This window comes from Embiotoca jacksoni, unplaced genomic scaffold, assembly GCF_022577435.1.
Source record: "Embiotoca jacksoni isolate LCO1_2020_lvr unplaced genomic scaffold, fEmbJac1.0.p SCAF_17, whole genome shotgun sequence".
Classification (NCBI taxonomy): domain Eukaryota; kingdom Metazoa; phylum Chordata; class Actinopteri; family Embiotocidae; genus Embiotoca; species Embiotoca jacksoni.
Genome location: NW_027185307.1, coordinates 6,244,227 through 6,257,155, shown reverse-complemented (window position 1 = coordinate 6,257,155; position 12,929 = coordinate 6,244,227). Strand labels below are relative to the sequence as shown.

Below are 12,929 nucleotides of genomic sequence, written 5' to 3'. Positions count from 1 at the left end.
TAGGCGCGTAGACATGGTCAAGACGAGCTGCTGAAGTTCAAACCGAGCATCAGAATGGGGAAGAAAGTTGATTTCAGTGACTTTGAAGGTGGCATGGTTGTTGGTGCCAAACGGGCTGGTCTGAGTATTTCACAAACTGCTGATCTACTGGGATTTTCATGCACGAGGTTTACAGAGAACGGTCCAACAAAGAGAAAATATCCAGTGAGCGGCAGTTCTCTGGGCGAAAATGCCTCGTTGATGCCGGAGGTCAGAGGTCAGAGGAGAACGGCCAGACTGGTTCCAGATGATAGAAAGGCGACAGTAACTCAAATAAGCACTTGTTCCAACCAAGGTATGCAGAAGATCATCTCTGAACGCACAACACGTGAAACCTTGAAGCAGACAAGCTCCAGAAGCAGAAGACGACACCGGGTGTCACTCCTGTCAGCTAAGAACATGTGTGGGGGGATATTTTCTTGGCACACTTTGGGCCCTTTAGTACCAATTGAGCATCGTTTAAACGCCACAGCCTACCTGAGTATTGTTGCTGACCGTGTCCGTCCCTTTATGACCACGGTGTACCATCTTCTGATGGCTACTTCCAGCAGGAAAACGCTCCATATCACAAAGCTCAAATCATCTCAAACTGGTTTCTTGAGCATGACAATGAGTTCACTGGACTCCGACGGCCTTCACAGTCACCACATCTCAATCCAATAGAACCTTTGGGATGTGGTGGAACGGGAGATTCGCATCGTGGATGTGCAGCCGACAAATCTGCAGCAACTGCGTGATGCTATCATGTTAAAATGGACAAAAATCTCTGAGGAATGTTTCCAGTTTCTTGTTAAATCTATGCCACGAAGAATTAAGGCAGTTCTGAAGGCAAAAGGGGGTCCAACTCAATACTAGCAAGGTGTACCTGATAAAGTGGCCAGTGAGTGTAAACGTTCAAAACGTGATGGAAATGTCATACTAAAGTATGTCGTCCATAGTATCATAAAAATATCTGACTGTATCATTTGGTCCAAAATGCCTCAAGAAAATATACTGTAGCATGTTGTTCAAAATATCATTAAAACATCATACTAGTGTGGCGTCAACAATATCATAAAATTGTCATACTATAGTACGTCGTCCAAAATGTGAAAAAAAAAAATGCCATAGTATGACTTTTTTTTCACTTTTTGGACGACATACAATGCTTTAGGCATGTCGTCCAAAAAGTGAAAAACAGTCATACTATATGTAAAGTCATACTATAGCATGTTGTCCAAAATGTCAAAAAAAGTCATACTATAGCATGGCGTCCAAAATATGATAACAAAAAGTCATACTATAGCATGGCGTCCAAAATATGATAACAAAAAGTCATACTATAGCATGTTGTCCAAAATGTCAAAAAAAGTCATACTTTTTGTCATACTACTGCATGTTGTCCAAAATGTCAAAAAAAGTCATACTATAGCATGTCGTCCGAAATATGATAAAAAAAAAAAAGTCATACTAGAGCATGTTGTCCAAAATGTGAGAAATAAGTTGTCCAAAAAGTCACAAAAATATAATTTGCATGTTGTCCAAAAAGTCTTACAAATGTTACCACCGTGAAAATTATTTTGAAAGGCTAAACTTTACTAAATTTGGATTGAAGCAGAATATTTCGTTAGATAAAAACATTTTTACCGTTTGCCCCGGTAAAGTTATTTGCCAAAACACAATTTTGGAAATTATTAAATGTAACTTTTTTTTTTATTTTTTTTTTTAATAAATTTCGATTTTCGGATTTTACAATGCTCTAGAGAACTGTTGGCTTATTGGGTTCGGATCATATCAGCTGCCGGTCAGTGGCTGACACGGCGCGATTTTCAAATTAGCCTGCATGAGTCCATCAATATATTTTTTCATCAGATTTCTTAGTTACAACCAGACTGAGCGAGCCAAGCAGTTTACTGTTTCTATGTGCTGTATTCATTCAGTTTGAAAAACGATCTCCAGAAATCAATAAAACGGACTAAATCTCATCTCTGTTGACATTTTGCACGACTAACTTCGGTGATGCTGAAGTTATGCTTCAAGCGCCTCGGGTCCTGAACGCATCACCGTCGGGCCAATAATCACGTTGAAGCACACCCTCTGGCGTAATATTGCTTCAGTGCAGCACGCTGCTCTCACCCTACACGTAGACGGAGCATCAGACTCGGCGTGTTGTGGCTCTGTGACTTCATCGAGAAGCAGAAACTGGGAGACAGAATCCACAGAGGAGCGACACCTCTGTCCGTTAGATTAGAGCCGGTTGGCCGTGACCAGCCGCTGGAGCAAATTGTCAATTATCATGTTTATTGTAGAGTGCACAGCCGACTCCACGGCCTTTGGGGGTAGGGTGGATACTACAGAGGAGGCATACCTTATACCCCCCCCTCTTCCTCCTCCTCCTCCTCTTCCTCCAGGCTAATTTGGTGGCTGATCTGTATGACACCTGCCACCCAGCCAAACAGAGATATCCATTTCCCCATGTATTTCCCCCGAGAGTGGCAGGAGAAGGGAGGCCTCTTTAATAATTGTCTGGATGTTCTCCAGGGCCGACACATGATCACAGAAAGGTGAGAGATGGTCCAATAATCAAGAGCTCAGCGCACATCACGTATTCTAATCTCACATCAACACGCGTTCTCTTTCACTCTGAGATCAACTCCAAAACGACATCAAATGAAAAAAACTATAAAGGCAAAATAAAATTACAAGATTTTGTGGTTTTATTCACATATACAGTACAAACATTCACTTTTTATTTGTTACTGAAGTGCAATGTACAGACCTTAGCAGCATTTCTTCATAGACTTTCATTTACATCAGAAGTAGACATTTTAGGATCTCTGTCACATCTTTTATACAGTTTTTTTTTTTTTTTTTTTTTTTTACATATGTACACTCTTTGATACAATATTGCCATTCAGACATGCCTTATATTTATTATCTCTCAAAATAAATGGGTGAAAATCTGTGATGGCGGCCGAGGTGAAAACATGGAGTGAGACAATGACCGATGTTGTTACCTGTGTCCACAAAGCGTGACGAGTCTGAAGATATGGCCGCTCGATCAATACAAATCTGCACCTCATGCTGATGAGAGACGAAGGCCAACTCTGATACACATTTACACCAAACCTGCCGCTTGACACTGAAAGCAGAGTCGGTGCTTTGCAGCTTTGGGTTCAGGTAAACAAAATGGACTTCCTGTAAACGGACGTATTGAAGCTGCCATGAACCAGAGCTGGATTAACAACTACACTCAGGTCCTCAGGGGCCCGAAAAGTCCCAGAATTAATCATCTTGATACATTAGAAATGTTGTGCGAGTTATATTTATTATTATTTATGGTGACGCCTATGGATGTCGTCTCCTATTCAGTAACGAGACACCACGAAATAACATTAGAAGTTACCTCCTCTTAATCGCAATGTAAATGACAGAATGTAAACACAGTTACAGCGGGGAACATAAAGTAAAAGCTGGTATAACCACTTGTGGAGGTGAAATTAAGAGATTAAAAACTAAACCCACAGAAAACCTGGAGGAAGATACTATTCCAGTATGGAGTACTGATCGTATGGTATGAAGTTTCTGATTGGTAGCAGCGGTCAGTCGAGGCCAAACAGCAAATTGCCCCCGGAAAGTTTAATAATCCATCTGCACCACCAGAAAATCCTACACTGTACCAATATCTTTGTAGGAGCTTTATCTGTTCTTCTCTGTGCTCCTCTCACTGAAGTGGACGGGGCTTCGGGCAGAAAAAAAAGGTGAGGTCATCGACTTCAGTTGACCAATCAGGGTTTAGCAACATGTGACTCAGCATCTGATAAGAGTTTGTTCAATCAGATGTGATCAATCCACCCACACAGTCCACATGAAGCAGATCAGAGGAGGTTTTTAACACTAAACTCTCAATTTGTTTACTTTCAACCTGCAGTGCAGATAAGTTACAAAAAACACTGTGGACACATGCTTATCAAAAAGACTCTGCTGTAGACGACTCCGTCACCATGATTGTTGCTTTTAAAACGGCGGAGAACTTAAATAAAGGAAATAAAAGGTGTCGTTTCAGTGTCAGAATTTTATCCATTTGGTCTGATAAAGACTAGACGACCCACATGATGGAATTCTTTAATCTCCATTCAAGGTTGCATTGGGTTAATCTGGAAGTTAGCCCGACGCTAGCCCGACCAGCGCTGGTGTGCCGGCTCCACCCATCGAGCATGCTCAGTCTGCATCCACCTGTCTAGTGCGGGAACGTCTCACCAGACAGGTTTAATCGGCATCCGTGTGAACTCATTCGGTATGAATGTAACAAACGTTCAATGACATGTAAAAGTGCTGCACTACAGGTTCATATTCAACTTTAGGTCGTGACTATTTAATTGGAGAAACACTATATCTCAAACACTTTTACAAATAACTTTTTTTTCAGTGGAGAATTGGGGAACCCGGATGCAGATCACATAAGGATCAAATCCTCAGTTCTTGTGCGAATCTGCCTGCGAGTCAAATCCTCATCTTCACACACTGATCTCCAGTAAAGGGTTAATTAAGCCAACGATATGAATTAACCTGTCCTGTCTGTAGCACACAGGGTTGCTGCCAGAGGACAGAGACAGGAGAGGAAACTAAAACACAACAGTAACCACTAGATGTCACTCTCACTACTTCCATCTCAGGGCTGCTGCTGCTGCTGGACTTAAATTCCTCAAAGAGAAAACAGCGAGGACAGAACAACACAGTCATGATCATAATGAATATGAACACTTAGCTGCAGGAAAGAATCACACACACAGTGTTATGTAGATGAAATATGCAGAGACATGAAATAGTCAGAGGTACACATTTACATGGTAGCGATGAGGGATGTCAGTTTTCACCTCAGTCATTGTTAAATACAAAATACAAAAAAAAAAAAAAAAAAATCTCTTGACAGTGAGGGGGCGGGGCTTACAACTTCCCACCACCTTGACTGTTATCTGTTCGGGGTGGGCACGACCACAGAGCATCAGTACGAGTCAATCGGGTCAACAAGGCCTCGCTAACGAGCCACAACTCGCTGTTCACGGTGACGACAAGATTCAGGTGCACAAAAAGTGGACAAAAAAAACCCAACCAATTGAGGTCAACCAGGTGAAAGAAGACAGACAGAGACAGGAAACAAACCCCTCCTCTTCCTCCATCGCATCCTCCACTTGTACTGTAATGGCTGCGTTTATGTAGCTTCTCCCTACTCGGAGGGGTGAGGATGAAAAAAAATGAAGAAAAAAAAAGAGGGGTGTATTAACCTGTCGTTGCGTCGTGTTAAACTCCGCCGCGCTTGAAAGGTGCGGGAGGCGGCGGCGGAGGCGGAGGAGAAGGAGGAAGAGGAGGAGGAGGAGGAAGATGGAAAAGAGGGCAAAGAGATGGCTAGTCAAAGGGTGAGTGAAGAGAAGGAGGACAAAGATAGAAATGAGAGAGGTGAAGGTGAGGCTCGGAGGCAACGTTCCTCTCCTTCCCTTCCTCTTTCTCTATCAGCCGTCACCTGACAGGGCCGGTAATTGGACGTGGACCTCTCTCTCTCTCTCCACGCTCTGTTTTTTTATTTTTTTTTTTCCCCTCTTTCTCCGTCTCTGTCTGTCTCGCTCTCTCCCCCGTGGCTCTGCTCCTCAGCGGGAGCCTTGGGGCCCGGAAATAGCTGATGACAAGATAGCGGCTGCCTTTCATTCTGCTCAAGGTTACCCCATCCTTACTTGACAGCCGAAGAACGGTGTGTGTGTGTGTGTGTGTGTGTGTGTGTGTGTGTGTGTGTGTGTGTGTGTGGTGGAGTATTTGGGGGGATGGAGGAAAAGGGAGGGGGGGGGGGTGCTTGCTTAGACCTCTTTGTTTGTGTGTTTAAAGAACGGCAAGAAAAAGTCCATCTTTTTATGTCCCTTTTCTTTGCAGACCATCAATCTGACCTTCCACCTGTCGTCTTTGTACCGGGTGGATCCACAATGACACGCACACACGCACACGCACACGCACACGCACACGCACACGTAGGGTGACAGCCTTGAGTTTAGAGGTTACACTGGTAAACTTTCAGGTATGAAGGTGTGAAACATGGAGTCATCTTACCCTAAAAAAATAAAGGTTAACCAAACACACACACTCTTTTTTTTTTTTACACTCACTCACTCACCCACTCACTTACTCACACACACACACACACACACACACACACACACACACACACACACACACACACACACACACACACACACACACACACTCTCTCTCTCTCCTCCTCAGACCGACAGCAGGAACTGCTCCTGCTCCGGTGGTTTTTTGACCCAGGTGCCGAGGCCCGTTTCCTGCAGAGATCTGCACCACTGCTGCTTCGCTGTCTGGTAGGGACGCGCCGCCATCTTGGCCTCGCAGTACATGAGCTGGCGGTCGGCCGAGCTGGACACACGGATCCCCAGCTGAAGAGGGCGAAGACGATGAAGAGGAGGGTGGTGGAGGGGTGGGGTGGGGGAGTGGGAGGTGGAGAAAAGAAAAAGAGAGTCAGATAAACGCGACACGGAGACAGACGTGAAGATATGGAGGGAAGACAAAGAGAGGAATAAAGGCGGGGCAGCGGCAGGGCTAAAGGTTGAGCGAAGGCGGGAGAGAGGAGAAGAAGAAGAGCGAGCAAAACAAAACGAATGAGCCGGCACAAATGCATTTTGGGTGGGGTTGGTGGTGAAGGGGGGCTTCAACAGCTGTGTAATCCCCCCATTTGAATTTCACAAGCAATTGAACATTCTCTGTGCTTTTTGTGCGTTCCTATTGTCACGAGGGGAAACAATGAAGATCGGCGGAGAGACAAGTGGAGAGAGAGAGAGCAAAAGTTTCTTTAGGAGATTAGTGTGACTGCTCTTGCGTGGCCCCTTATATACGCCGCGCGGGGAGCACTTAGGGCGGGGGCCTCCTCGAGTACTTCTCCAAATAATTATGGTTTCATAGTCATTACGCTTTAACGGCCGCCATTTGGCGACGCAGGCAGTGTTACATAAAGTTTCAGGATGGAAAATGAAAGTGAAGATCCGAGCTGCTGCTTTATGATAAGCAGCGTCGACACATTCATCTCCGGCAGAGAGGAGGGTCCACGTTTCCACCGTACGGAGCGCTCTGTGATTTTAATTCAGGCGTTTGTCGGCCTCCGTGTCTGCACTTAGTGTGTCTGTGTTCCTGCATGTGATTCCTGACGGCAGCAGACTGCACATTGTTCTTAAACGACAGCTGACTAATGCCTCTGTGTTTCCTGTTTCCTGCGTTCAGACGGAGCAGAGCGGTGAAACAGACATTTATTCACATGAAATGTAATTATTGCTTAGGATCCTATTCATTAAACATCCTACTTTTTCCAGCACAATGTGAAGGTCTTATTTTTAAATTAACTTTTAAATTAGTGAGACTCACATACCCGCAGCAGATTTTTACATACGCCACGACAAGCCCGTCATCAGCATGACAAGGCTGCGCTCCATTCAAGGTTTTCTACGTGCAGGTGCTCCTGAATGGAACGGAGACGCTGCACACGTGTGTTTTCTACACTGTAGAAGTCCTGATGTCATCCAATCACGGTGAAGGAGGGGCGGGACAAATGCAGTTAACCACGAACACTGGTCGCTGATTGGTCCTCAATTCAGAGTAGCGGGAGCAAACAGGAGCATTGTATGTTGAATGCACAGGAGCGTTCACACTGAAAAGTCATGCAACATGCAGCCGGATAGTGAACTCATACCGGAGTACTCAAGACTTTTAAACCTCAAAAGTAGCGGAGGGGGCGGGACTGACCTGCAGTCAGTTCATTTGAACACCACATTATACAAATACCAATGGTTCATATCCACAGAAAAGTCTTTCTTTTTCACTAAGTACCACCAAACTGCTGTTGGATCATGAGTTCATAGGGATGAACAATTCATCGGTATGTTTATTGTGTGCGTAAAACAGAGGGCCATGTTTGATTTGACATCATTACTCTGTCAAATTTCACATATTACGTAAGTAAGTGTACTACATAGAAGTGCACTAACACAAATTGTCATACACTTACATGATTAGAACTGAAGAAGGTGTAACAAACTCCTTGTAAGCACTTCCTACCTCATTATACTCTCCGTGGCCACTTTGTTCGGTACACCTGCAGTTTACAACTTCGTGAACTGAGATACGGCCGATGTATGACGTTTACCTTGCGGTACAGTCGGCTCCAGCGGGTGAACAGGGCGTGCTTGCAGAGACGCGAGGGTGTCCCCGAGTCCCGTCTCCGTCCCGTCGCCGTGTTCACCACCTCCAGCTGCGTGTCGCCCAGCGTCCAGTTGACGCTGACGCACGAGGCCTTCCCCGGCTGTTGATACTCGGCACTGCTCAGCCCTACAAGGAAGACAACACAAAGGTGGTTTAACCTCCATAACATCCGAGGTGTTCCCTACAGGGGAGCCAAACACTGGCAAAACTTAACAAATGTTTCCCAATGTAATGCACTTGTGAGTGAAAATTTGCAGCTGTGTGTTTTTCCTTTCAAACCTCCTCTTTGTTGTTTCGTTTAACCTTCCTTCACCCTCGCCTCGCTCTCCCCCCCGAGGCTAGTGGCAGACATAAAGTTTTGCAGCGCTGCAAAAAGCCAAGTCAACCTGGACCTGAAACTGCATGTGAAGCTTTGATACACACTCTGAGCGAGAGAGGGGGAGTGTTCCCATCACGTAAGCGGTGCGTTGGCGTGTTTGTACGAGTGCTTGTCTGCTCTGGCGTCCCAGCAGTTAACCATGTTTGAGTGTCGCCGGCTACACGCGGTAAATATTATCTCCAGTGACGAAGATCAAGCGCTGCCTCCGGTCGGCTGTCACTCCGTTTTGCCCTCTCTGCCTTTCCCTCTGAAATAATTAGCCGCACGAGCAAAGCACACAAAGTGATCAGCGGAGGACGGAGGAGGAGAGACAGAGGTGGAGGCGAGGTGGAGGTGAGCGGCGGTGACATTAGGTTTCATGTGTTGGCAGAGGTGCTGACAGCAGGGTGAGATTCCCTGTGCATTCTGGGTAAATGGTCATCACACCTGATTGTACAACCGGAGGGAGTAGAAAATACTGAATCACAGGTTTCCAGCTGTGGTCAAACACTGATTGAGATCACGTGTTAGCCATTCAGAGATGTTGTCCCAGATGTACAGACAGCTGTGAAAGGTTATAAAAAAAACAAAAACAGGTTTTGTGATCAACCATAAAACAATTCTTACCACTACCATACTGTTAGTGCTGCTGGAGACCAGCAGACTGACGCTCCACTACTTTTATTTTCTAGGTGGGGAAATAAAATGTTCACACTTCTTTTGATCCAAGTTTAAATTTATTTACATTTTTGAAGCGCCTGAAGATCAAATCATCTCCAAAGTCAATGTCATACAAGAGAGCCAATAAAACTAAATGAAATGGTCAAAGTTGTCATGTTGACATTTAGGTTGTATTGATTGATTCACGACATCAACTCGAAGCCTTGTTTTGATCCACTAACGTTTGCCCCGGTAAAGTTATTTGCCAGGTTATATTGTCGACTTTATTACAGTAATGAAAATATACATTTTAATATGGTATATAAACTTGCCATCACAGTGGTTAGAAACAAGTCACAACAGTGTGTGCGCCCCAGTTCTGTAACAAATTGCACACCCCTGACTACAACACGTTAATTGGGCTCTTTTGCCTAAAGAAATTCAAATGTATACCCCGTCCACATCTGTACAGAGAGTATGAAGCTCGTTAGCTCAGCCGAGCATCAAGACCTCAAACATTAAATCAGCTAGCTTCGTCCAAAGAAAATAAAGTTTGCCTACAAGCGCTACTAAAGCTCACAAATGTACAAATGCACACTAAATGTGGTTATAAAAGCAATAAAGTATCTATCTATCTATCTATCTATCTATCTATCTATCTATCTATCTATCTATCTATCTATCTATCTATCTATCTATCTATCTATCTATCTATCTATCTATCGAACTGTAACATGGCAGCTGTCGATACCATTTTTGTAAATGACAGTGACCTAAAGTGTAAATGTGGAAAACATTTTATGCACTTCCACACAACGTGATTGGTTGATGCCTTGAATCAGCCTCCTTCCATAGATTTTTTTTATTTTTTTCCCACCACGTGTTATTTTTGCTCCATGTGAAAATACCCAAGATAAAAACAAAAGTCAAAAAAAATATATTGACGTGACACAAAAAAAGGCCACCGGTGTGTGAAGACCTTCAGTGTGGTCGTTCTGTCATTTTATTCAAGTTTAAGTCTGTTTTTTATTTCCAAAATCAAAAACAAAACTTGAATGGAAGCCACAGTGAGTTACCAAAAAAAAACCAACCTGCATTTCTAATTTGAGCACGTATCTTGTACCATTGATACATACAGTATCTGGCATCTGTAACAAGCAAACAGCAGCAAAGTCAGTTGGAAAAATCTGTTGATCCCTCACTGCAAAAAGCGGCAGCAGCCAATGACATATGTATCTGAATATATTGTTGTGCTGTCTCAATATGTATTTTGAAGAAACCGCATTACTAACGGCTGCTTTAACATTATATTCACTCCAACTCTGTAAAATTGTCTTCAGAGAGGAATCGCTGCCTCGGATTGCAGCTCGACTTCCAACCCACTTATTTATTATATCTAGACACCTTCATAGAGAATCAGCAGGCAGCGTCTGTGTGATGGGGGAACAACAGTTGCCTCTGATCTCATCGTTTGACAGACAGCTTGTTATAATACAATACCTGATCTACAATGCCACAATACACGCCTGCAGATCGCCCCCCCCCCTCCCACCTCCCTCTCCTCACCTCTTCCTTTCTGCTGCTCCTTGGAACTGGAATGAATCGCCTGCCACACTAACAATCCTCCAAGTCTCTTATTACCCATCTCTCCTCTCTTGTGCAGACGCACCTCTTTGAACAAAAGACCCTCCTATCCATCGCGCCTCTTTCCTTTCCTCTCCCTCCATTCACGGCTCATTTCATCCGTTCAATGGGCTTGACTCCTCTGTTTCTGTAATAGCCAATTTGATTTTTCCTTCATTGAAGACTTGATCAATTTCTCCTCTGGGAAGTGTTTGGCAGACATGAAAGAGGCAGAATTAGAGCCTTTGGTTATGGGATTCGTAAGCGTGCAGTACACATACCGCCGGCTTAATATCTGAGGTTGCTGTGTGTTCTCGTGTGCGAGCTGCATCATGTCCTGCGTTTACTGTGGTGCTGCAGGGTTTTCACTTGTTCCTCGTGAGGGTGGAGCAGCAGGGGAGGATCAGTGAAGCAACAGGTCTGTGATAAGATGATCAACTCCATCAGTGTCCTGCATCAAGGTCAGGACTGTCAATGAAATTCAAATCTCTGAAACACTTCATAAGATTTTGATTATTTTTAGGAAAATTAAAAGGTTTCAGCAGCAGATTTGAAGGTTGTATGAATCCAGATGCTACTGAGGCTGTTTAGTAAATCCCTCCAAACACACATACATCGATCAGCCGCAACACTAAAACCATCTGCCTAATAATGTGCAGGTCCAATTTATGCCATCATAACAAGCTCTGACTTGTGGAGGCAAAGACACAAGACCTGTGAAGGGGTTTTGTGGTTTCAGGCACCAACACATTTAGCAACGGATCCTTTAAAGATTGATTGATTCATTGCTGTAGAACCACCTGAAACTAAAAACCGTTGTATTTTCATGACATCAGAATGACCCCTTAACGTTACATCAGGACCCGGTCCTCTTTCAGGGCATGCAACATGTTGCATCGCCATGTTTCTACAGGAGCCCATGAGGGCCAAACGCCTTTCATGTTGTGAAAACACCGTAGATTCTCTTACACACTTGGGAGGGATTGACGAGGTGAAGCGTGTTCATCAGACCACACCAACTTCTTCCCGTATGGTCAGCACGGGTCCTCTGACCAGCGTCTGGCTACTCAGCCTCATCTGCAGCACACTGCGATGCTCTGTGTGTCCTGTCACCTTTCCATCCGAGCCAGCATCAAGGTTTTCCCCACAAGCATCATAAACCCTTGGGCACCCGTGACCTTGTCACCATTTCATTGGTTGTTCTTCCTCGGACAACTTGTGTTGCTCTCCAGTAAACCCCATACGAGCTGCTGTTTTGGATGTGTTCTAACCCTGTTGTCCATCGATCACAACAGTCAAAACCCTCCGCGTCATTACGCTAACCCATTTTTCCTGTATCCCACCATTTTTCCTGTATCCCACCTATTACAGGTGCCATTGTAATATTATAATCAATGTTATTCACTTCTCCTGTCAGTGGTTTTAATGTCTTGGCTGGTCGCTGTGTGTAAGACCACAGAACAAAGTTAATATGTCAACGATGAAAGTCTGTCTTCTAAAATGTGGCCAAATTAAAACGAGGACTCGGCTAACGGCAAAACTCCCAAAGTGTTGAGTGACTATTGTTTATGTGTCCTTTATCTGCTGCTGCGCTGATTCTTCTTATCCTGAAAAACAACAACGCCGCGCTGTCACAGTTTTGTGTTCGCCGAGCAGCAGGACGAGAGTGAAGGACGAGTCGGTCCATCGATGTGTTTGGCCCCCGGGGTTCAGGTGGAGCTGCTTTGGCTGTGCGCGATAAGAGCGGGCCCCTGCGATCCCCGGGAATTTCCTCTGGGGGTGTTGCTTTTAAATAACCCTGGACTCACAATAGGCGGGCAGCTCATCAGAGCCAATGAAAGGACGGAGGAGATGAGAGGAAGGCGGAGGGAGAGATACGCGTGCAGACATCTGAATGCAGGCGAAGCTCTTGTCTTCCTTTATTCCCTTCCTGCCTTGCTGTCTCGCTCTCTCCCCTTCAGCCCGTCTCCCTCTCTGTACGAGCTCCCTTCAGATTGAATGAATGTCCGATAAG

At 44.7% G+C, this 12,929-nt stretch overlaps 1 protein-coding gene across 1 annotated transcript in view; it reads right to left on the bottom strand.

Annotated features, from left to right (window-relative positions):
* Positions 1 to 2,719: 2,719 nt before the first annotated feature.
* The window catches only part of adarb2 (adenosine deaminase RNA specific B2 (inactive)), a 190,093-nt gene continuing 179,883 nt past the window's right edge, over positions 2,720 to 12,929 (bottom strand). The window contains exons 9-10 of the mRNA XM_069151341.1: positions 8,219 to 8,400; positions 2,720 to 6,461 (exon numbers count right to left, since the gene is read on the bottom strand). Coding sequence (XP_069007442.1) covers positions 6,285 to 6,461; positions 8,219 to 8,400 — 359 coding nt within the window. The 3' untranslated portion in view covers positions 2,720 to 6,284. The remainder of the gene's footprint in view (positions 6,462 to 8,218; positions 8,401 to 12,929) is intronic.